The sequence below is a fragment of the Colobus angolensis genome, unplaced genomic scaffold, assembly GCF_000951035.1.
Source record: "Colobus angolensis palliatus isolate OR3802 unplaced genomic scaffold, Cang.pa_1.0 Scaffold219, whole genome shotgun sequence".
Classification (NCBI taxonomy): Eukaryota; Metazoa; Chordata; class Mammalia; order Primates; family Cercopithecidae; genus Colobus; species Colobus angolensis.
Genome location: NW_012115366.1, coordinates 990,481 through 1,015,321, shown reverse-complemented (window position 1 = coordinate 1,015,321; position 24,841 = coordinate 990,481). Strand labels below are relative to the sequence as shown.

At 55.0% G+C, this 24,841-nt stretch overlaps 1 protein-coding gene across 2 annotated transcripts; it reads right to left on the bottom strand.

Moving 5' to 3' along the window:
• Positions 1-4,833: 4,833 nt before the first annotated feature.
• On the bottom strand, positions 4,834-24,598 carry SIGLEC1 (sialic acid binding Ig-like lectin 1, sialoadhesin). 2 transcript variants are annotated; one of them, XM_011943303.1, is made up of 21 exons: positions 24,550-24,598; positions 23,835-24,194; positions 23,227-23,523; positions 21,105-21,371; positions 20,470-20,724; positions 18,286-18,582; positions 17,357-17,614; positions 15,944-16,279; positions 15,224-15,481; positions 14,725-15,027; positions 12,489-12,749; positions 12,048-12,359; positions 11,277-11,528; positions 10,693-10,962; positions 10,362-10,613; positions 9,745-10,044; positions 9,199-9,459; positions 7,829-8,131; positions 7,475-7,577; positions 7,038-7,110; positions 4,834-6,505 (listed from the first exon to the last, which is right to left on the bottom strand). In XM_011943303.1, exons 1-21 carry the CDS (start codon positions 24,596-24,598, stop codon positions 6,446-6,448), a joined length of 5,127 nt encoding a protein of 1,708 aa, XP_011798693.1. In that variant the 3' UTR covers positions 4,834-6,445. The 2 variants fall into 2 exon arrangements, with proteins under 2 accessions (XP_011798693.1, XP_011798694.1); XM_011943304.1 differs by lacking the exon at positions 7,038-7,110.
• Between the last annotated feature and the right edge of the window lie 243 nt (positions 24,599-24,841).

The following is a 24,841-nucleotide window of genomic DNA, read 5'->3' as shown; positions in this document are numbered from 1 at the left end:
TGGGGGAGCCGGGACGCCACTCCCGGACCGCCGCCCCTCGAGGGGTGGAGCTGGGCGGAGAAGGGAATCCATGCGGCCTCGGGTGACCGGCCTGAGCCGTCCCTCCCCGTCGGTCTCAAAGGGCCTCTACTCCTGAGAGGGGTAGAGAACCTCTGGGAAGGTTCTTTGAGGACCGCGGCGTGGTGGGGTGGGGCGATGGGCAAAGGCCGCCTGTCGCTGCTGAAGTCGGCCCTAGAAGCGCGATCTTCTGTGGTCTCCTGGGGCCAATCTCGGTGCCCTCCTCGCTACCCGTCCTGCCCTGAGGAGAACCTGGTGGAGGTTGAGTCGGGTCATCCACCTGCGCTGGGTGCCCCCAGGGATGGGAAGGTCCAGGCCACTGGCTGCGGCTGTCAGTGTTGCTGTCTCCGAACCACAGTGGCCGCCAGCCGCTGACCCCGGGGAGGAGGGAGCCAGTAGAGACGGAGGTCTTGGGGGCTTCATTGCTGGGCAAAGGCGGTGCAGCGGACAGAACAACCCTTTGTTCCTGGCGGTGGCCAGATGACAGAATTGTATAAAGCTACAGACTCCCAGACCTTGGAGACCTTTTTGGCCTCAGTAACACCTGTTTCATGTTTTAAAGTTTTGTTTTCCTACTCGGTGTAAATTTGGATGAGATGTTAACTTTTTTTTTTTTTTTTTGAGATGGAGTCTCCCTCTGCCGCCAGGCTGGAGTGCAGTGGCACGATCTCGGCTCACTGCAATCTCTGACTTCCTGGTCCAAGCGATTCTCCGGCTCACTGAAAGCTCTGCCTCCCGAGTTCACACCATTCTCCTGTCTCAGCCTCCCAAGTAGCTGGGACTACAGGCGCCCGCCACCACCATCCCCGGCTAATTTTTTTGTATTTTTAGTAGAGACGGGGATTCACCCTGTTAGCCAGGATGGTCTTGATCTCCTGACCTTGTGATCCGTCCGCCCCAGCCTCCCAAAGTGCTGGGATTACAGGTGTGAGCCACCGCGCCCGTCCAAGATGTTAACTTTTAAGCAATTTTTTTTTTTTTTTTTTCTGTGACAGTTTCTCTCTTGTTACCCAGGCTGGAGTGCAATGGCACAATCTCGGCTCACTGCAACCTCCACCTCCCGGGTTCAAGTGGCTCTTCTGCCTCAGCCTCCCAAGTAGCTGGGATTACATGTATGTGCCACCACGCTCTGCTAATTTTATATTTTTAGTAGAGATGGGGTTTCTCCATGTTGGTCAAGCTGGTCTCAAACTCCTGATCTCAGGTGATCTGCCCGCTTCGGCCTCCTAAAGTGCTGGGATTATAGGCGTGAGACACCGCACCCGGCCTACTTTTAAGCAAATCTATTTGTTTTTGAGAATTTGGAATGTAGTGATCTGATTAGTTCGAGCAGTGAGAGAAACCTACGTTCATATGTCTCAAAATCAAAAAGTACAGAAAGCATAGGGAAAGTCTTCGTGCTCTCAGCTCTCCTCCCCAACAGGAAACTAATATGATTAGTTTCTTTCATAGGCTTTTAGATTATTTTTATGTATACTCAAGACAATACAGACTTTTTTTTTCTCTTATTAACATTTTTCCGCACATTGATTTTTTTTTTTTTTTTGGTCACTTAATACATCTTAGATATCAGTGCATTTAGAGGGCTCTTGTTGTTCTTATGAGTATTATTTAGAGACAGGGTCTCACTCTGTCACCCACACTAGAGGGCAGTGGCCTGATCATGCCTCACTGCAGCCTTAAATCCTGGGCTCAAGGAATCCTCCCACCTCAGCCTCCTGAGTAGCTAGAACTACAGGCACGCAGCACCAGGCCCAGCTAAAATTTTTAGTTTTTCTGTAGAGAGGGGGTCTCACTTTGTTTCCCAGGCTGGTCTCAAACTCTGGGTCTTGGCTGGGCACAGTGGCTCTTGCCTGTAATCCCAGCATTTTGGGAGGCCGACGCGGGCGGATCACTTGAGATTAGGAGTTTAAGACCAGCCTGGCCAACATGGTGAAACTCCATCTCTACTAAAAATACAAAAATTAGTTAGGCATGGTGGTGAGCGCCTGTAGTTTCAGCTACTCGGGAGGCTTGAACTCAGAAGGCGGAGGTTGCAGTGAGCCAAGATAGTGCCATTACACCCCAGCCTGGGCAACAAGAGTGAAACTCTGTCTCAAAAAATAAAAATAAAAAAGAACTCCTGAGCTTAAGTGATCCTCCTGCCTCAGCTTCTCAAATCATTGGAATTACAGGAGTGAGTCACCACACCTGCCCAGCTATGAGATTACTACTTATTATCACTACTTTGGATTTTCAAATCAACTTCATTAAGGTATAATTTACACATAATAAAATGCACTTATTTTAAGTGGCCAGTAAGATGAATTTTGATAAGTGTATATACCTGCATAAGCATCACTCTAACACAGACACATTCCCTCACCCACAGAAAGAGCCCTGTGCCCTCGCAACCAAACTTCCCCACTCTCAACCCCAGACAACCACTGATCTGTTGTTCTCTGTCTATAGATAAGTTTTGCCTGTTCTAGAATCTCATATAAATGAAATTATGTGGCATGTACTCTTCTGTGTCTGGCTTCCTTCCCTCTTTCCGATGTTTTTGAGATTCATTTACACTATTTTGCCTATCAATAGTTTATTCCTTCGTATTGCTGAATAGTGTTTCGTAGTTTGAGAGAACCACAGTTTCTCTACTCATCAGTGCAACATAGGGTTATTTTCCAGTTTGGGGCTCTTATAATTGGAGCCATATTTACACGGAGAGAGAGAGGAAGAAAGAGGGAGAGAGAAATATTTATTATAGCAATTGGCTCACATGATTATGGAGGCCAAAAAGTTCCAGGATCTGCCATCTGCAAGCTGGAGAACCAGGAAAGCCAGTGGTGTGATTCAGTTTGAGTCCAAAGGCCTGAGAACCAGGAGCACCAATATGGAGGTGACTCGAGCTCAGAACAAGTTGGGGACAGGAAAGCAGAGCAGCCCCCCAGAGCAGCCCCTCAGCGACACCTCCTCAGTAAAGCAAGGTTGAACACAGAGGGGCTGGCTTCAGTGTGGATGTCAGGTAGAGAAGGCAGCTCTAGGAGCTACTCTGGGATCCTTGCTTACTGGTGTTCTTACCTCGAACTGGCCAACTCCTACTTAAACTGCAGGCCATGGCTTTAATGTTCTGTCATTCAGAGGTTGTCCCTTACCCAAAGCCAGGTTAGCATCCCCTGAATGACACTTCTCCCTGCAACATGTTTCACAAGGCACTATAGTCGTCTACTTCCCTGTCTGTCTCCCCAAGCTCCTGAGCTCCATGTGGTCTGGGAATATGTGTGTTACTCACTTCCTAGCATAGTCAGTGCTAATAACTGACTGTGGAGGGGGCGCAGTTGAAGAGCCACATGGGGATCAGAGTCTTCCTTACACAGTTGACACCTCCCAAACCCAGATGAGCTGTGTCCAGGTGCAGGTCAGAGGAGTTTTCTGCTGAAGTCTCTGAGCAAGGGTTTATTTACATTTTGAGGTTGTAGTGGAGGAGATGAGGCCATCCAACCAAAGCTGAGGAAGAGGGATCCTAGGATACACTGAGCAGCTCCGGGCGCGCCCAGCAGCACCTGGGAAAGATGACTTCTCCACTAGCTTGTTAGCCTCACCCTCCAGAGGAGCATCGGAAAGTGTCCTGGGAAACAGGCAAACTAGTGAGCGTTAACCCTTCGAAGTACTTGGCATGGGTGACACCACCATCTGTAAACATGACTCCTCCCAAGGAGTGATGCAGAACAGGATGTCTGAGGGAGGCACTCTGACTCCAGCCCTCAGAGATGGCCAGGGTGGCACCTCGAGATGACAGGCTGATGCTTGGGTGCCCCAGAAAAAGTCTTGTGTATGAACAGGGGCCCCAAAGCCAAGGGTTCATCCCTGACAGCCTGGTGCATTTAGAGGGAAACTTTTTGTCCCTTGGCAAGGTAGGTGGAATTTCAGGTTCATAGGGCAAGGGTATTTTAACTTTAATAGATGTTGTCAAACAGTTTTCCAAAGTCATTATACACACTCTGTGATTCTACTTATATAGAGTTCAAAAACAGGCAAATCAAATCTATGGTGTTCGAAGTCAAGATAGTAGTTACCCTTGTAGGGGCTGCAACTGGTACAGGGTGTAAGGGGAGACTGTGGGATGGTCTGTTTCTTGATCTGGGTGTGTTTGCTTTTGGAAAAGTCCTTGAGTTGCATTTATAATGTGTGAACTTTTCTGTATGTTACACTTCAATTAAATGTACGAAAAGTCTCAGGAGGCCTCAGACCACTGGAAGCGAACACAACAAATCCCTCTGAGAACCCTGCGATCCAAGATGGACATATGTCCCCTTGGAAGTACACGGAAGCAGATGAAGACTCCCAAGCCAGATATTCCCAAATCCCCCAGTAGCCGCAGCTCCAGCGGCTGCTTATAATCCTCCCCTCACCCTCTCTTCCCCAGACAGCCCCCAAACATCTGGCTGCATTTGGCTTGCTCTCTCCCTGTCCCACTTCTGGATTTAGTCCATGTTCTCCACCCTCCCCATTGTCAGCAATGTAGACAAGACAAATGCTTAGTTCACATGCCCACCTGCTGCATGCCATGCATGGGGCTGGTCATCGTGGGTGGCAAATGTGAGCAACATATGGAGCCTCAAGGAGCAGAAAGGGACATAAATCACTTCAGCATAAGGTAATTTGTGATAAATGTCATGTAACTTGCAGCCCCTGGCCCTCTCCTACAGATGGTGTCTAAGAATAAACCCCACTAACTTGAGACTCTTCTGTGTTCTAGCCCAGTTGTTTGGGTTGCAAGAAAGAGACTCACTCCAGTTGCGTCATAGGATGGAGTTTTATTGGGAGGACATTCTGGACAGGCTCCCAGCAAGAGTCTGCCAATGGAGCATGAAAATGAAAGGGCCTGGAATGAGGGAGGGTGCGGCCTCTGCCACACAAAGTTCACCTGGCCTCCAACTGCCTCCCAGCCTGTTAGCTCCTGTGCCAACTCCCACTTCTCTCTCTGTTTTTCAACCCAAATCCTAGAGCAGAGGGCTCTTAGCTCCTCCCACCATTTCCACCAGGCTGCAGGGGAGTCACTAGCCCACTCAAGAATTCTCTCTTCTTGGTCCCTGATTCGCAGGGGCACGTCAGTCCTTCTTGGTAACTCATTCTCTTTAACAGCCCGACACAGGGCCTCCAGGAAAAGGACAGGAGTTCACTCAGCCATGGACAGGGATGCATCTGGAGCAGGAACAAGGATGCTGACGACATCTGTGTCTGCCCTCCACTCTTGTAAGTGCCAGTAAGGCAGTAGCCAGCCACTGGGGGTACGGGTGGTGGTGGGGGTGGGGGGAATGAAGGCATCTCTTCTTTCAGGGGCCAAATCTGGCACAAGGATGTCTTCTTAGGCAACTCCACTGCCTGGCTCACTCTCTCCCTAGGAAAACACCAAACCTTTTTTATTTCCTCAGTCTTAGTGTGAGAGTGATCACCTCTTCCAGGAAGCCCATGACTAGAATGGCCAGTGGCACACCCAGGCCCTCAGTAGATGGGCACTGAGACGAAACACAGCCTGCTGATGGCATTCCCAACAATGTCAAAAGTCCCAGGGCTGAGCCCACAGTTGGGAGTCCTTTGGAAGTCCAATTCCAAATGTCCTCTGTACTCAAAATAAAAACTACATTTCCCAGTCTCCCTTGTAGCTTGGAGTAGCCATGTGACAATACTCCAGCTAATGGGAAGTGAGTGGAAAAGTCCCGTGTAGCTTCTGGGTTGGGTTCACCATGCACATGGGTGTGCTTCTACCTCCACTCTTCCCTCTTCTGGCTGGAGGGCATGTGGACAGAGCAGGACGATGGTGAGCCTCACAATCAAAGGCAACATCTTAGGGATAGATAAAAGGAGCATAGAAGGATCCTGAGCCCCACCATCTTAAACCATCGTAACAGCCAGACTAGCATGGGAGAGAAAAATAAAATTCTATCATGTTGAAGCCACTGTATTTGGTCTCTTGTTAGAGCAGGCTGACTGATACTCTACTGAATACAGAGTGCCCTGGCGAGCCTCTGAGGATGCTGTAATCCAATCAAAGTCCAGGGTGGCTTTCGAGGAGAAGGGCGTGAAAGGGCAGGGCTTCCTTTGCGGGAGAAATGGAGAGAAGGGAGCAGATCCAGAGAAGAGAGAGTGAGAGAAGTGGTCATCATGATCGGCTCGGTGCTCTTCAGTGTCCTCCAGGGTCAACATTCTCCTGGGTAGACCTCTCACCACCCATTTTTGTGGGGGGAGGGGGGCAAGAGGCCTGGAGCCAGGTCATAAAAAGTCAGATGTCACAGAGCTGTTTTCATAGAGGCAAGCAGGACCCAATGCTGCCTCATTCACATTCACAGGCTGGAGTCATCACAGATGCTGGCCACCTTCTCCTCTGGAGGGCAGGTAATACCACTGGTCAGCCCAGGGGTGGGGCACACGATGAGGTCTCACACGTGGCTGCATCAGGATCAGTGAACTTCCCATAGAGAAAACACTGGTTACAGGAGGCCTCTGGGAGCCAGGGCAGGCTCCCAGGCCCCTAGCCTTAGGTAGGGTCCCAAGAGAATGGGTGGGAGTGTGCATGGCTGGAAGCGTGACTTGGAGCCCTGGCCCACCAGGTGAATCAGCTGCAGAAGGGACACACCACAGGGGAGGAGAAACTGACTTTCACTTCTGCCCAGGTGATGGGCAGGCTCGGGAGTGGGGAAGAGGCCTCAGATCAAAGGTGGGGGAGTCAGAACATGCGTCTTGGAAATGGAGGGGATGCTGCTAAGTCCAGAAAGTCTCCCCCAGTCCTCTAAGCCAGCCACCAGCAGACAGAGGGATTCTCTCTGCCCCAAGCAGAACAGGGCTCTCCTATCTCCTGAGGGGCTCTGGTTGCCTGCATGCTCTCCCCAGCCTCCCCTTGGTCCCAGGCACCATCTCATAAATGACAGCAGTCTGCAGATGCCAGTCGACACTGTGGGTTAGCTGGGTATTGTATCTGCCCGCATGTGTTGAATGGATACCTGCGTGGTCTCTTTCTGAAAAGCCATCTCCACCGAATTCTCGCCCATGCTCTGCTTATAGACACGCCTCCTTCTGCAAGGCCCAGAGTAGACTCAGAGAGCCTCTCCCCTCCCCACCTGCTGCCCCCATTCCTCTCCCACTCCCCACAGGCTGGCTCCAGACCACCAGAGTGTGGTGGAGAGTGGGTGCTTCCTCTGTCTTCCTCCCTAGCCCTTGCTTTAGCACAGCCAGGGCAGAGAGGAGGAAAGAAGAAAACTACAGCAAGGAGGATTCAGGGGCAATTCTAGAAGGGATTCCCAATTTGGAGGGGCAGTCTGAGAAGTAGGCAGCCTGTGAACTTGATAGGAGGTCCTAAAGGACCTGGGGGAATTTGGGGGGAAGATGAGCTGGGCTGCCTTACCCCAATCTTCTGGCCCACCCCTGGCTCCAGACCTACCTCCAGGTGTAGCAGGCCCCCAGGCCCAACAGCAGGAGCAGGAGGCCCAGGAGCACTCCCAGGACCCAGAGCAGCTGCTGGAACTGGTGCAGGCGGTGCAGGGCTGGAACACAGAGGGCGACTCAGGGCAGCCACAGCTGCAGGCCCCCAGTGCTTCCTTCCAAGGGGACCCACCCAAGATGAAACCTTCTAACTTCTGCTTTATCTCTCCACACAAGGGAGCCCCTAGCAATCAGTTTAGAGTAGACAGGCAAGTTGTGCTGCAGCAGAAGGGATACAGGGAAGGAAGCCTTTGGGCCTAAGAACTGAGCTTTTGTGCAGAGTGGCCTGGGAGATGGAGCCCCCTCCCCTTACCTCTGACCCCAAAGTAGGTGGAGGTAGAGGCAGAGCCCAGAGCATTTGAGGCAGAACACACGTATTCCCCTTGGTCGCTGGGCCTCAGTGCCTCGATGTCCACCCTCAGGGCATTGGGGGAAGCCAGGACATGGATGTGTGGCTCTGCAGGCGCACCCTGAGGCTGACTGGAGGCTACCAGTCGACTGCCAAGGTGGAGAGTCAGGCTGGCAAGGGGCTCGCTGTCCACTCGACAATCCAGGATGCCCCGGAGGCCACTCTCAGGCTCCACGAAGACCATCATGGTGGGCGTCTTGGGAGGGTCTGTGGGAGGAAGGGAGTGTGGTGATTGCAGAAAATGACCACAAATTCCTCCCCCCCCCGCACCCATGCACAGTGACTGCTGCTCCTCCCATTAAGAGGCAGAACCTATTTCCTCAGTCCTTGAATCTGTGACTCCGTTTGACCAACTGCAGAAAGAAGTGACATTGTGCAACTTCAGAGCCAGACCTCAAGAGACCCTGTAGCTTCTGTTCTGCTTGTTGGAACACAACAACGTGGGAAGCCCAGGCCAGCCTGCTGGGCACATGTGGCCCAACCGGCAGCCACGAGTGTGCAGTCATCTGAGACCACTGGACAGCTGCAGCCACATGAGGTGCGAACAACAGAAGAACTCCCCAGCTGAGCCAAGCCCACATAATTGAGCAAATAACATGGCTTTTGTTTGAAACAGTAAGTTTTTGGGTGGCTTGTTAGGTAGCAATAGCTGACTGACACAGTGTAGGCTTTGGTGAAGGCTGGAGTGGGAGCCCAAGACTGATGAGGGTCTATTGTGTGCCAGACACTCAGCATGCTTTATTTCTTTTGGTTTTTTCTTTCTTTCTTTTTTTTTTTTTTTTGAGACAGAGTCTCAGTCTGTCACCCAGGCTGGAGTGCGCTGTGGCGATCTTGGCTCACTGCAACCTCCACCTCCCAGGTTCAAGCGAGTCTCTTGCCTCAGCCTCCTGAATAGCTGGGATTACAGGTATGTGCCATCATGCCGTGCTAATTTTTGTATTTTTAGTAGAGACGGAGTTTCACCATATTGACTAGGCTAGTCTCGAACTCCTGGCCTCAAGTGATCCACCCACGTCAGCCTCTCAAAGTGCTGGGATTACAGTCATGAGCCCCCGTGCCCATCCATTTATTTCTTATACTACTTGCAAGATGAGGTGAATGATGTATTCCCCATTTTACAAGATCACACAACCAGACAGCGGGAGAGCCAGGATTCCAACCCAGAACTCAATATCCATGAAGTCTTCACTCTTGGCAGACAGAAGAGGAGGAAGAACTGAGGTGGGCGTGTGAGATGTGGGGAGACTAAGACAGGGGAGGAGGTTCACACTCACAGAGCACACGGAGCATGACCGGAGTGGAGGCAGCAGCCCCAGTGGGGAGCTCAGCCAGGCAGTGGTACATCCCAGCTTGAGCACGAGCCACGTGGGTGAAGGCAAGAGTGGGCACAGGGTCCACGTGCAGCCGCCGGTCATTCCAGAACCATGCAAAGGTGGGGTTGCCCATAGGCCCAGGGCCACCCAGGAGGCGGCAGCTGAGGTTCAGGGCAGCGCCCTCAGGCACGTCCAGGCCAGGCTCCGCCACCACGCGCGCACCTGCGGGTGGAGGATAGATAGGTGGTTGGGGATCTGTAGGCCTCGGGGTGGGCCTCTGAGGGGCCTCTGCACATTGTGGGAAGGTCTCAGTCTGACTTGGGATTGGGCTTTCCAAGGTGGAACTGTGCCCCCTCCAGTGGGAGCTGTGCCTCCTCCATCAGATTAGGCTTCTCAAGGCAGGGCTTTCTCAGACCAGACAGCCCGCTCTAGTGAGAGCTCCAGCCCCTCTCATAGACTTGGACCTGACAGCATCAGAGCCCCTCCTCCTTCCCCTCTCCCACTCACCTTCTACCTGCAACCGCCCAGTGGTGCTGATTGAGCCCAGCAAGTTTTGGGCTGTGCAAACATAGGTGTCATCACCTGCGGGCACCTCTTGCACCTGCAGCCGTAGGGCATTTCGGGCCACCTGGACGTGGCCTGTCCCTGATGCCAAGCTGTGGACCCCGCCGCTCGTGGCCAGCACCTTGCCATCATGAGATAGAGCCAGCTCAGCAGGTGGCTCACTGTCCACAGTGCACTGTATCACAGCCATGGATCTGGCCCTGGAGTCCCGGAAGGAGGACAGGACAGCGTCCTGAGGGGCATCTGTGGGCAGGCAGGGCACAGATGCGGGCCTTGCTTAGGCACCCTGCACTGCGCATTGCCCAGTTGCCTGGGGTTGGCCAGGCTGAAGCCTCTGGACCAATGGCCACTTCCTAGAAGTGACACCTTCCCAGGAGTCCTATGGGCAGAGTACTCCAGGCAGGGCTTATAGGACTGTCTCTTTCTCCAGCACCTATGTCCTCATTCCCCAACTGCCTATTCCTGGGCCCACTGCAGCCCTGTGCCCACTCCCACCAGAGCCCAGCACACCCGCCACCACCCTCCTCCGGGGCAGCCCTGGCCAAGGACCCCCTGCTCACAGAGGACTTGCAGGGCAACAGGACGGGAGCTGCGGGTGCCCTGGGCATCCTGGGCCTGGCAAGAGTAGGCGCCTGCATGAGCTCGCGTGGCCACCGGGAATGAGAGCGAGGCAGCTGGACCCTCCTGCAGCCAACGACCATTGTGGTACCAGGCATAGACGGTGGGTGGGCGGGCAGCAGGGTCCTCACAGGTCACTGTGATGGGGGCACCTTCAGGCACGGTAGCCTCTGGAGCCAGGATCACCCGTGCACCTGTACCAAGGAGGCCAGGATCAGCCAGACACCACGGTGGGTTTCCATCTCAGTGGGCTTGGCCTGGGCCCTGCCTCACCCTCCAGCCGCAGCTCCAGGGACGTGTTGGCCTGGCCCAGAGGGCTGTGGGCAGAGCAGCTGTAGAAACCCTCGTCACTGGGCTGTGGCTCCCGCAGCTCCAGGCGCAGAGTGTTGGGGACAGAGGCTGCTGTCGAGGAGGCCAAGAGGCGACCGGCGTGGCTGAGGGCCAGTTGGGCAGGCGGGCGGCTGTCCACAGTGCACAGTACCAGGGCCATCTGCCCACCACGGCTCTCCAGGAAGTAGGTCAGGCGCAAGTTGCGGGGCGCGTCTGCAGGGCACAAGAGGCTTACAAGGAGTCACAGGCGGCAGCCTGCAGGAGGCCAGTTTGCAGGTGGCATTCAAACTCAGGAGGGCCCTGCCTCCCCACCCCAATGGCTCCCAACCACCAAATCTGAGGCACTGCTCCTCTGCCCAGACAGGACTCACCCCAGTGCCCCCTACTGTAATGCTCCTTGCCCAGTGCTCCACTAGCTACTGGGTACCAAGTTCCCCACTGGACACCTGTGGGGTTCTGGCCATGCCCTGATCCCTGTGCGCTGCTGTCACACCTGCCAGCCCCACCCTGCATCCAGCCAGACTCACAGAGGACGTCCAAGGTGATAGGTCTGGAGAGGCGGGGTGCCTGACCAGGGGGGCCCACACCACAGCGGTAGGAGGTGGCATCCCTGACTGTGACGTTGGGCAGGGGGATGGAGCGGGCATCCAGGCGCTGCTGCCCATCCTGGTACCATGTGTAGGTGAGCTGGGCCGGGTGAGTGGTCCACACAAGGCAGGTCAGGTTCACCAGCTGCCCCTCCCGCACAGTGGTCCCGGGCCACACCTGCACATTCACAGCTGGGGAGGAGAGCACAGGACACCAGCGAGGGTCTTGAGGCTGTGTATAGCAAGCCACCTGTCTCCATGTGGGTGAGCTGCCCTTACTGCTGGGGAGCCCCTTGGCCTCTGGGAGCCCCAGGTGGCCCACCTATAAATGGGGCTCAGAGGTCAAGCTTGGGAATAGTCCGCTGGCTCCTGAGTGGTCCCCAGTGGAGTTCCGCAGAGTCCTGGAAGGCCCTGAGCCCCTCCCTGACCATGGCTGGGGGCAAATGGGGAGACCGCAGACCTCCCCTCCCCTGCTGCACTTTCTCCTGAAATTCCCTCTTTAGTTTTATCCACTGGGCATGCATGTAAAATTTGGTGTTTAAAAAAGGTTCTCCCACGAAACTCAAGTCTGGAGTCCACCACCCTTAGGAAGGGTGGGAATGGGGATTATTCCTACGCCTCCAGGCTTCTAGAACCCTGTCCCACCTCCTCTCCTCTTTTAAAGAAGACACACACACACACACACACACACACACACACATACACACTGACCTTGAGCGTCGAAGTCAGCTGAGGCCGAGGCCTGGCCCAGCGTGTTGGAGGCCTCACAGGTGTAGACACCCTCATCCTCCAGCATCGCCCCATGGATCTCCAGACGCAGTGTGTTGGGGGCCACAGCCGCCTGCAACCTGGGAGAGCTGCTTTCAGGTCCCCCCACACCTTGTAGGGTGGAGGCCACGAGGCGGTCCCCGTGGAGCAGCTGCAGCTGGGCCGGAGGGTCACTGTTGACACGGCACAGGAGGATGCCCAGTCGCCCAGGGCCTGTGTCCATCAGGGTAGTGAGTGTGACCTGGCGTGGGGCATCTACACAGGGTGGGGAGTAGTCAGGACCCAGTCAGGGGGTCCCTCATCCAGGGCCCTGTCACATGACAGAGCCCAGGACCAGGGGACTGCATTCCTTCCCCAACACATAGACGGGATGAAAGTCCTTACAGGACACGTGGAGGCTGACGGGTGCAGCTAGGCTTGTGGTGGCTGAGCCTGGGGCTTGGGCTTGGCAATGATAGGCCCCAGCTTGTGTCAAAGTTATGGCTGCAAAGCGGAGTGTGGCCGAGGTCGACTCCTGGAGGGGCTGGCCATCCCGATACCAACGATATGAGGTCCCCTCCGGGACTCCTGTGGGTACCTGGCAGCTCAGGACCACAGCCTGGCCCTCTTGGAGCTCAGGTGATGGTGACACCTGGACCCAGGCTCCTGCAGGGGAAACCAAGAGCAGGTGAGGGCTCTCCACCACACCTCCCACAGTCTGGAACCATGTGCGTGTCCACCTAGGACTACACAACCCAACTCCGTGAGTTGGAGCTGCAGCCCCTTCCAGACCACCACCAAGGCCCACTCAGCCCGATGCCTTGTCCCTCCTGCTCCCCACTCTCCTGCACAGGTTCCATGCTGGCATTTACCTCCCACCACCTGGTGGGATGGTTTTACTGTGTCAGTCATATCTCACCTACCAAAGCATAAGCCTCATGGGCACTGGACTTGTGTGACCTGTGACCCCAGTTCCAGGCACCGTGCCTGCATGTGTTAGCTCCTGACAAATGTTGGTTCAACCCATAAAGTACTGAAAAGGGAGGGATTTAGATCATCCTAGGGCCATTGTCCTAATTAGGAGCTGGACTCAGCATGGGTGACTGAGGGCTTGGAAGGGAATGTTAGCAGCTATGTGATCTTGAGCGCCCTCAACAGGCCGGCCTTGCATCCAGACTCCAGGCCACAAAAGCACAGGAACTGCAGACCAGGCAAAGGGCAGCTCCTCGGTGGCCCCTGGGTCTGAAGCAGGAGAATCCCAGGGTGCAGGGAGTGAGATGGAGGGACAGCTGGAATGCTAAGCAAGAGCACAGACCACGCCTGAGACCACAGCCAGAAGGGTCATGCAACTGGGAAAAAGCTCCTAAAACTCGAACCTTCAATTTCTCCCTGCGAAATAGGTATGCTAAGTAAGAAAAGATACGCAGAACCAAGGCTCAAAGTAAATGCCCCAAAATTGGTGCTGTCGGTCACCGTGGTGGAAGAAGCATGCGTGTTCCTTTGACCTTCGCATTATGGGTATTATCTTTCCTTTGTCCTGGTTTATTTGTTTAGGGAGAATTTTGTTTTGTTTTGTTTTTGTTTTTGTTTTAAGACGGAGTCTCACTCTGTCATCCAGGCCAGAGTGAAGTGCAATTTTGGCTCACTGCAACCTCCATCTCCCAGGTTCAAATGATTCTCCTGCCTCAGCCTCCCGAGTAACTGGGATGACAAATGCCCACCACCACACCTGGCTAATTTTTGTAATTTTAGTACTGTGTTGGCCAGGCTGGTCTTGAACTCCTGACCTCAAGTGATCTGCCTGCCTCAGCCTCCCAGAGTGCTGGGATTACAGGCATGAGCCATGGTACCCAGCCTGAGGGAGGATTTTTTTTTTTTTTTTTTTTTTGAGACGGAGTCTCGCTCTGTGGCCCAGGCTGGAGTGCAGTGGCCCGATCTCAGCTCACTGCAAGCTCCGCCTCCCGGGTTTACGCCATTCTCCTGCCTCAGCCTCCCGAGTAGCTGGGACTACAGGCGCCCGCCACCACGCCCGGCTACTTTTTTGTATTTTTTAGTAGAGACGGGGTTTCATTGTGTTATCCAGGATGGTCTCGATCTCCTGACCTCATGATCCGCCCGTCTCGGCCTCCCAAAGTGCTGGGAATACAGGCTTGAGCCACCGCGCCTGGCCAAGGGAGGATTTTTATAGAGACTATATATACATATACACACACACACACACATGTATATGTGTATATAAATAAATATGAATATATTATGCATAAGAATACACAATGTATATTTGTATGTGTATATATCATACATAAACATATATGCATAATATAAATATACATATTTATGAGAATGCTTACTATGTAACAAAATTTTATGATCACAAAGTAAGTTATTTCAGAAAGAGCTCCCACCAAGCAAGCCCCCTTGTGAATTGCCACTGCCTCCTCATGGCTGCTGCAGTTATTACAGGTGAAAATATCTAGCAGGAGGCAAAGGGAGGCCTTCTGCTGGCTGGCTGGAAACTGCCCTTACCAGGACTAAAAAAGACACATTTCTGCATAAAATTCACAATACCCAGCCCAAAGTCTGACCAGAGTAGCCCCCAGGGCATCAGAGTCTACCATATCTTCAGAAGACTGACACTCACCTCGGACCTGGAAGAAGAGTGAGGTGTTGGCTGATCCAAGAACATTTGTGGCCTCACAGCGGTAGCTGCCAGAGTCCCCAAGGCCCAGTTCTCGGACCTCTAACTTCAGGGAGTTGGCCTCAGCCTTAGCCTGGAGCCGACCACGGGATGGGACCTGGGGACCCAGGCTAGTGGCCAGGAGGTGCTCCCCATGGAACAGGGCCAGCCGGGCCAGGGGGCGGCTATCCACAGTGCAGACAAACACAGCCATGTGGCCCTGGCCAATATCTAGGAGGGTTGACAGCTTTGGAGGGTCCGGGGGATCTGCAGGAACAGAGTGAGCTGAGGCCACGCAGCCTAGCTCACCATATTACAACTGCCACACTATGTCCCCCACCTCCTGCCACACACACAGCCTAAGCCACCCTCTTTCCTCCCCAAACCCCAGCCCAACCCCTGGTTCTCCCCAGACCACCCCTCCACCCTCCAAGTCCCCAGGCTGCCCATGCTAGTCACCCACAGAGTACACTCAGGAGCACAGGAGCGGAGAGTTGGGCGCCAGCCTCGGTGAGGATGCGGCAGGCGTAAAGGGCAGCATCAGTTCTGGCCACGGGCAGCAGTGTCACGGTCTCCAGGGGACCCTGGGCCCACAGCACCCCATTTCGGAACCAGGAGAAGTTGGCAGGGCTGCCAGCGGCTTCCCAGCTCACGTTGCAAGTCAGGTTGGCTTCTGTGCCCTCCTGAAGCGTGTGTGATGGTGCAATGACCAGGACAGTGGCTGGAGAGCAGGCAGCACAGGCTCACTGACCACCCCCTGCCCCCAGGAGTCAGGGGTCCAGCCACTCGTCTGGAAGGAACAGGAAGGAGGCCCCCTGGGGTGCCCACGGGGTTGGGGAGAAAAGCAAGCCAGCTCACAGGGCAGCCTGGGAGAACTGGGCCCTGGGGACTGTGCGGGCCCTGGGCAGAGAGGGTTGCAGTACGGGGAAGGAGGACAAGGTAGCCCAACTGTCCCAGCTGGGGAGTCCTTCCTCAGAGACCAGCTGTGTACTGTATCGCCTGTCCCCGGCCTGAACAGAGATCATGGGAAGGAGCAGCTCTGCTCTTCCTGAATGTGGAGGAGGGCAGCAAGGGGCCTCCACAGCTGCACAGAGTGGGTTTGCCTGATTAGATCCTCCCGGGAGCAGAACAGTCCAGAACTCCAGCCCCTGTCCCCAGGCCGCCCATTCCCTGCCCAACTCACCCTGGCCATTGAAGGTGGCTGAGGCTGAGGCATTGCCCAGGGCATTGCTGGCCTCACAGAGGTACAAGCCCTCCTCCTCCAGCAAAGGGTTGTGAATCTCCACGCGCAGCAAGTTGGGGGCTTTGGTGACCTTCATGCGTGGGGAACAGCCCCCACAGGTGCTGCAGCCACCCCCTGACGGCAGGGAAGTGGCCACAACACGGTCCTTGTGGAGCAGCTGCAGCCTGGCGGGGGGATCGCTGTCCACACGGCACAAAAGGAGGCCTAGCCGTCCAGCCCCGGCCCCAGCAGCATCAAGATCCAGCCTGGTGGTGAACGTTGGTTGGCGAGGGGGGTCTGCAGGGAGGAAGAACATGGGCACTCATCCCACAGTCGCTGCCAGGACCCCACAAGCCTGGCTAGGCTCCCAGAATACATTGGACAAAGGCAGATCCCCAGGGCTGCCCCAGACAGCTGTGCAGACTGTGCCCTGCACAAGGGCAATCAGACCAGGGTAGGTGGAACTCAGCTCATGCTCCTCAAGCTAGGCTGTGCCCTGATGCTGACTGAGTCGTCCCAGAAGAAGGAGCACCATTTTCTAGCTCAAACAAAGGTACCATATGGGCTGACTGCCACCTTGTGTAAGTGCCATCTGCTGCTGAGCAGGGTGTCCACCTAGCAGTCCCTGGGGGTCGTGCTCTCTGCTCCCACCCCGCAGCCAATGCCTTACCACGAGCCTCCCCTCAAGGTCTGCCCTGCAGCTTATCTCTGATCTCCAAGCCAGATCCTGTGATACTAGTGAATGCATAGAATGGCCTCTTCCTGAAGGCTTCTGGAGACAGGTGGCCAAAAGAGAGCCATCAGCCACGGCCCCCATGTGATCTCACTCAGACACCAGAAAACCTTGCAGAGGCGACTGCCCTCTGACAGTTCTGGGATGTGGCTCCGGCACATGCGTGTCAGGGGAAGCCTCTGGAATCAGGCCCTTGGTCTCATATGGAGCCTCCCTGCTTGGTGGATGCAGAGGGGCCATCTGTCCCTCTGCTGAGGGGCTTTGCCTTGGTGTCTATGGGAGCCCAGCGCAGCCTGTGGGGCATGTGCACAAACAGAGGAGTATGGTGCCCCAGGGCTCACCCATGAGGACAGAGCATGGATGTGGTGCCCATGCTTAGCTTGAGGCTGGGACAGAGGAGCCCACAGGGCTGGGATTGGAGGGTAAAGATGTGGAGAGGTAGAGAAGGCCCCAGCCTCATTTCCTAAACTTTAGTCCCAGGTAGAGAGGCCCATCGTGGCCGGCCTGTGACCCAGGCCTGATGTAAATCCTGGGGCAGGGCAGGGCAGGGCAGGACAGGGTTGGGGGGCCTGGAGGAGGAGGAGGAGGTGGGGTGGTTGGTGGGTCCCTGCAGGAGGCTGCAGCAGGTGGTGGCTGCTCACAGAGCACAGTGAGAACGGCTGGCGAAGAGGGGCCACTGGCACTGTGGCCGTCCCGGGCCCGGCAATGGTATGAGCCGGCGTCAGTGCTGGAGGCCGCGGGGAGCCGGAGGCTGCTGCTGGGGCCCTCGTGAAGCAGGGCTCCATTCAGGTACCAGGAGAAGCGGGCATCAGGCGTGGGGCTCAGGCCGCTTCTGCAGCTCAGTGTCACTGCCTGTCCTTCCACCACCTCGGCTGCCGGGCTGATGAGGAGACGGGCGGCTGCGGGGAGAGGAAGAGGCTGGGAAGGGTCCCACCTCTCCACCCCCCCATGCTGCCCTATACAAAAAGCCCTCCAGGGTTCTCCTTTCCCCCACACTACTGTCTGGGCTTTGTGGTGGATCAAGAGGGTTTGCCCTGGAATGCCAAATCAGATCTATTGGTAGTAGCTGATTGCAGCGTGGTGGAAGATTCAGAGCCAGAGCCCAGGCTTATGTCCAGCACCTGGCTTGACTGGACATGGTAGCTCACGCCTGTAATCTTAGCACTTTGGGAGACTGAGGCAGAAGGATCGTTTGAGGCCAGGAGTTCCAGACCAGCCTGCCTGGGCAACATATTGAGACTCCATTTCAAACAATTTTTTTTTTTTTTTGAGACTGAGTCTCACTCTGTCTCCCAGGCTGGAGTTTTGTGGCATAATGAATGCTTCTGAGGGACTCTCCACGTTTAGAGTCAGTGTATACGCAAAGGAATGATGTGACCTGTTGTGTTTCCCTTTTTGCCTTGTCTTTCAGGTAGCTCTGAGGTTGGGTCATTGCACAGCCCCTTTCATGTGACCTAGCCAGCTAGCTCAGTCCTGCAGTTGAGTCCACTAGACTTCTAGAAGGAACGGGCTGGAGCAGGCTCCTCCTCAGGCTCCCTCCACTCTCCCTGGCTGCCGGTGCCCGTCTTACCATTGGCATGGAAGTCCAGCGTGGAGGTTGCATTTCCAAGGGAGTTGGTGGCTGAGCACTTGTACTCCCCACTGTCAGCTTCCTCCAGGTCTCGGATCTCCAGGCGCAGGGAGTTGGGACCAGAGGTACCACTGAAGCGTGGGCTGTGATCACTGTCCCCGGTGGAGGCCAGGATATGACCCCTGTGTGACAGCACCAGTGTGGCCAGGGGCTCACTGACCACAGAGCAGTGAAGGATGCCCACAAGTCCCGCCTGGGTCTCCAGGAAGGCTGTCAGGACTGGGGTGAGAGGCGGGTCTGTATGGAGACGAGAGGCAGGCCTGTCACCCTTATTCCCTGGATACCCTGATACAACCCGTGACCTCTGCACCCCTTTGTCCCACAATGCCCTGGGAGAAGGGGGTGATCCCAAAGCGCCTGAGCGCCTGCTGAATACACTTTTGTCCTTGGCTGGGCTGGGCACATCACTCTGCTGTCCCAGGCAGTGCTCGAGGCCACCCTGCAAGTGGGAATAGGAGCCCCACTTCAAAGATGAGAAAATTAACAGAGAGATCTGGTGAGGGACAGCACCTTAGCCAGGTGACCAAAGTGAGCATCATCAGCAATGGGACAAGCTGCCAGGGAGTGCCTCCTGACAGGGCAGAGCAGGACGTCCGTCTGCAGCCTCCCACCAGAGGGAATGGTCTCAGGCCTTTCAAGTCAGGTAAATGTGGAGTGAGGGACCCCTCAGAACAGCAGGCCTGAACTCTGCAAGTTTCAATGTCAAGAACGACAAGGAAAGACTGAGGAACAGTACCAGACTGAGGAACAGTCCCAGACTAACAGAGAATGAAGAGACACAACGACCCAATGCAGTATGTGAACTATGATTATATTCTGGACCAGAAAAAGGATGGCTACATAAGACAGTATTAGGTCCATTGGTAAAATTATTATAGCTTAGATAATAGTCTTCTATCAGCTGGGTGTAGTGGCTCACACCTGTAATCCCAGTACTTTGGGAGGCCGAGGCAGGTGGATCACCTGAGGTCAGGAGTTCAAGACCATCCTGGCCAACATGGTGAAACTCTGTCTCTACAAAAACACAAAAATTAGCCAGGCAGGATGGTGGGTGCCTGTAATCCCAGCTACTTGGGAGGCTGAGGCAGGAGGAGAATCGCTTGAGCCCCAGAGGTGGAGGTTGCAGTGAGGCAAGATCGCACCATTGCACTCCAGCCTGGGCAACAGAGCAAGACTCCATCTCAAAAAAAAAAAGTCTTCCATCAATGCTAAATTTCCTGATCATGATCATTGCATTGTGGTTATGTAAGAGAATGATCTTAGGAATTTAGCAGTAAAGAGCATCATGTCTGCAGCTACAGGAATACAAATATGTAGGTAGATACATAGATAGATAACATATTCATATGTATATATAGAGAGTGTGCATATATGTATATGTGCCCATGTCCACATAGAGTGGATGTGCATACACACAAGTGCCCATATATGTACACATGTATATATGCAAGTCTATATCCATACATTTATATGTATGTATGTACGTGTGTGTGTCTGTGTAGACAGTGAGAAAGATAAAGCAAATGTGCCAGCCGGGCGCGGTGGCTCAAGCCTGTAATCCCAGCACTTTGGAAGGCCGAGACGGGCGGATCATGAGGTCAGGAGATCGAGACCATCCTGGCTAACACGGTGAAACCCCGTCTCTACTAAAAAATACAAAAAACTAGCCGGGCGAGGTGGCGGGCGCCTGTAGTCCCAGCTACTCAGGAGGCTGAGGCAGGAGAATGGCGTGAACCCGGGAGGCGGAGCTTGCAGTGAGCTGAGATCGGGCCACTGCACTCCAGCCTGGGCGACAGAGCGAGACTCCGTCTCAAAAAAAAAAAAAAAAAAAAGCAAATGTGCCGAAATGTTAATAAATGGGAAATCTAGGTTCAAGGTATATAATCATTCTTTGTCTTTCGCTGCAACTTTTCATAAGTTTAAACTTCCAAATAAAAAGTTTTTATAAAATAGGAGGGAGGTCAAAACCTTGCCCAGGTGTGCAGAGCTGGGACGTGAGCTCAAGGCCACCTCCAGGTAAGTGGCCTTGAAGTTCCCATGCCCAGGACCCCAACCCTTCCTTGGGGCTCCACTGTCTGGCCCTGCTCTGACTGTGTCCGGTGCCACCCCACCCTAGCCACTTACGGTTGACTACCACGCCGACAGGGCCCGAGCGCTCGCTGCCATGGGCGTTCTGCACCTCACAGAAGTAGAAGCCAGTATGAGCCCTAGTGACGGAATGCAGCCGGAGGATATGGGCGTGGGCGTCCTCCAGCGGGACATGGTTCTTGTACCAGCTGTAGTGGAGATCACTGGGCGCCTCGTTGGGTGTGTTGCAGACTAGTGTCACTGTCTGGTTCTCCAGGATGGGACCTGCTGGGCTCACCTGGACCTCAGCCACTGCAAGGGCAGCACAGGGAGTGATGGGGGATCCTAGCCGACTTCCAGCCCCAGCCCCACACAGTCCCCAGGTCTCCGCCCATCAGCCTCAATCTCTGCACATCCTACACCACCCGCCTGCCACTACAGTGGAGCCTCCCGGAGTGCTCTGCATCTGTTCGTCTGGCTCACCAGGACCCCCTGACATCCCACCGCTTCATGGGGGTATTGTCACCTGTCTCATGGTAAGGCAAGGCTGGGACGCCACACATGCATCCAGGAAGCACCGGGTTATGCCAGTTGCTGGCTCTGCCCTGCCCTGTCACCTCTCTGTCCCTCAGGCCTGAGCCCCTCCCTATTCTCTGGCCAATAAGGTGTTTTCAACCTTCCCAAGAACTCACTGAAGATGTGGAGGCTGATGGGGGGTGAGACCAAAGAGCCCACACCATTCTCAGCTTGGCAGGTGTAGACGCCAGCATCACTCCATGCTGCCTGGGGCAGGTGCAGCACACCAGTCTTGGTTTGGAGGCGCACCCCATCCTTGAGCCACTTAATGGAACTGACTGCAGGGTAGCTGCTGTTCACCTGGCAGGTGAGTGTGACCGGCTCACCTGGAAGGATGTTTCTCCCCGAGGGGCTGAGGAGGATCTTCACACCCTTGGGGGCATCTGAAAGGCACAGTGGGGGGTATCGGGTAAGGTGCTTGGGGAGGCAGGGGACGGCACACTTCTTCTTGTCCCCCTTTCAAAGCTCTGTCCTAAGGAAGTATGCCCAGATAAAACAGCAGTCCCCTTCAGTCCCCACCCAGGGCATGCTCTGTCCACCCATGTCCATCCCTTTCCGCCCCCCTGCGCCTGACATATTCCTATGCCATTGAGAGCTGATCACGTGACACTTGGCCCAGCGTCCAGCCTACCCCACCAGCTGTAGTTTTCTGCTTCCCAATGCTGTCCATTGCCCCTCCTCTATTTGAGGCGAGCTCCACACACAGGGCCATGGGCACCCCACTGCTAGCTTTAGTGGCCTGTGGAAGCTATTGGTAAGGGACCAACCACCTAGTGGGAGGGGGCCAAAGGCAGCATCAAACGAGCTCTGAAAATAGTTACCCAGTTTGTCAGGAGGCCAACAATGCAAATAAACTGCATTTCCTGAAAACTTGTTCCAAAGCCTCTCTCTGTGTATTCAAGTGTTTTATTCTTATTTTTTTAGAAACAGGGTCTGGCTCAGTCACCCAAGCTGGAGTGCTGAGGCACAGTCATAGCTCACTGCAGCCTGAAACTCCTGGGCTCAAGTGATCCTCCTGCCTCAGGCTCCCAAGGAGCTGGGACTACAGGTGTAAACCACCACATCCGGCTAATTGTTGTTTTTTAATTTTTTGTAGAGACAGGGTCTCACTATGTTGCCCAGGCTGGTCTCGAACTCCTTGCCTCAAGCCATTCTCCCACCTTGGCCTCCCAAAGCACTAGGGTTACAGGTGTGAGCCACTGTATCCGGTCTCAAATGTTTAATATGTGCCAGACACTCTTCTAAATACCTTACCTGGGTCATCTCCTTTATTTGCTTTTTGTTGTTGTTGTTGTTTTGAGACATAGTCTTGCTCTGTCACCCAGGGTGGAGGGCAGTGGCATAATCACGACTCAATGCAACTCCGCCTCCTGGGTTCAAACAATCCTCCTGCCTCAGCCTCCCTAGTAACTGGGATGACAGGCACGCGCCACCGCACCTGGCTAATTTTCATATTTTTAGTAGAGACGGGGTTTCACCATGTTGGCCAAGCTGGTCTTGAACCCCTGGCCTCAAGTGATTCACCTGCCTCGGCCTCCCAAAGTGATGGGATTACAGGCGTGAGCCACCGCGCCCAGCCCATCTCCTTTAATTTTTATCATAAATCTATGAGACAGGAACCATCTATTATTATCTTCACCATAGACATGAGAAAACAGAGGTTCTGGGAGGCAAGGAACTTGCCTGAAGTTTTCATAGCTAGTGGGTGGGTGGAGCCAGCAGCCAGATGCCTGTGAGCAGCGATTGTCCTAGAATAGGCTGCCCCATGTGAGATGGAAGATGCATAACCAATGGAAACCCGGGCTTTCTCCCCACTGACTCATAGCTGTGCCTGCGTGACACCCTGGTCCCCATTGTCATGAGCAGGCTTAAGGCAGGAAAGGGATAAACCCTACCTGCACAGCATCCTCCAGTGCGGGGGAAATCCCAGGACGCTTGCTGCCAACCCTGAAGTTGTGTGGGAGCTCCTGTTCCCCAACCCTTTGTGTCTCCCTTTCTCTGCCCAACCTGGCCTCAAGGACAAGCCCCTTCGAAGCAGTAGGAGGTGGAAGGGAACCATTTAACGAAGCCCTTGGGGCTCAGCAGTGTCTCTCCACTTGCCCTACCCTGGAGGCCCAGGTGCAGCCTGGTTTTGTGTCAGGAGCAAAGGTTCCGTTTCTGTGGGCTGGAGAGGGGCTGGGTTTTGTCAGGGAGCCACAGATGTGCTCAGCCACAAGGGTGTGTCCCCAGACAACTCACACTTCACTTGGAGGTGAATCTCACTGTGGGCCCTATGATTGGCCAAGGAGAGCTGGCAGCGCAGGATCCGGCCGTGGTCCTGCCAGGACATGGCCATGTGGAGGGTCTCCAGCTGGCTGACGCCGGTGGGCTCAAACTTGTGGCTGTTGAAGGTGACAGAGCGAGCAGGGTCCTGGCCTTGCCATTGCAGTCTGACCTGCTCCTGCAGGCATGCGTAGGGGGTGGAACAGTTGAAGTCCACCTCTGTGCCCTCGAGAAGCTCCACTGGGGAGGCGATGGTGGGAACCCTAGGCTCCTCTGAGGACACAGACAGCAGCGCTCAGGACCCTCTTTCACCACCCCTGAGATCCCTTGCCCTGGAAACCCCAGCTGAGGAGAGAGCCCTGGGGAGGGGCCTTTTAGGGGAAGGAAAGGAAAGGTGCTTTCTACTCCAGCCCCACTTGGGTGAAAACAAGGGAGAACCAGGCCTGGGCCTACGCCAGGGCTGGAACGGAGGCTGAGACTGGCTGGGGTTAGAGTCAGCACAAGGGCTGGGGCTGAGAGCCAAGGGGTCCAGAAGCAGCTTGGGAATCCCTCCCGGGGAGCAGCGAGGCCACCCCACTTATCACCTGTCACTGTGACCAAGGTGCCTTTCACATCTGACCAGCGGTTGCCCTCACTGATCTCGAAGCGGAAGTTGTAGGAGCCAGAGTCCTCGGGCTGCAGGTCCTTCAGCAGCAGGTTGCACACCTTGTGCTCAGGGTTCCCCACGAACTCGGCGCGGCCGCGGAAGTGGGCCTCCACCAGCTTGGGGTCGGCTGAGTGGCTTGCCACCTGCCGCCGGCCCGAGTAGTCGTAATACCAGATGGTCGTGATGCCGTCAGGCACCTCCACGTCGGCAGGGAAGCTGAAGATGCAGGGGATAAGCAGGCAAGACCCCTTCACACCCTGTACGTCCTGGGGACTGGAGACGCCCCATGAGGCCTGCCCTGGGGGAAGAATGGCAGGGGGACAGAGAGGAGGGTGATACAGAGCCCAGAGAACTGCCCCAGGGAAGGTGCTCCAGATGGGCTCCCAAACTCTGCCCTACCCCAAGAAATGCACACTTAGAGCAGCCCTTCTCAGTGCCCCGGGGTCAGTCCACCGCCCAAGGCTGCTCAGAGGTTCGGTAGGCTGGCTCCAAGACAGATCATAGCTTCCTGCCCAGCTCCCGGCCACTGCCCTACTGGGTTCTCCCTTGACCTCAGCAACCAAACCTGTGACCCAGGCATAGTCTAATCTGCCAAGGGCTGGACTTATGAAGGCTGGGCCCTGGAAGACAGGCACTAGGCCCGCAAAGCTTACCTGGTGGGAAGAATGAGGCCAGTAGGAGAAGCTCGGGCAAGAAGCCCATAGCAGGTTCTTGTGTTGTTCCTGTTGCCTAAGAGGGTGGTGCGCACCGCACTGGCTGGGCACACAGGGGCCTCCAGGGACACCTCTGGGCACTTCAGCCCCAACACCTGCTGGGAGTCCAAGCCTGTGTCCCCACCTCCTCTGCTGGCCAACTCAACAAGAGAGCAGGGCTCTTAAGGACCTCTGAGTCAGCCACCAGCAGAGAGCCAGGAGGCCACGTTTCCAGCTCAGGCTGTGCCCAGGA

Excerpts from the sequence above, each read along its gene's own strand:
- SIGLEC1 (XM_011943303.1), bottom strand. The coding sequence starts at position 24,598 with ATGGGCTTCTTGCCCGAGCTTCTCCTACTGGCCTCATTCTTCCCACCA. Across the intron at positions 10,045-10,361 it reads TGTTGCCCTGCAAGTCCTCT|ATGCCCCTCAGGACGCTGTC; the intron begins GTGAGCAGGGGG and ends GCCTGCCCACAG. Across the intron at positions 6,506-7,037 it reads TTCAGAAAGAGACCACGCAG|TTCACTGATCCTGATGCAGC; the intron begins GTATCCATTCAA and ends CTCTATGGGAAG.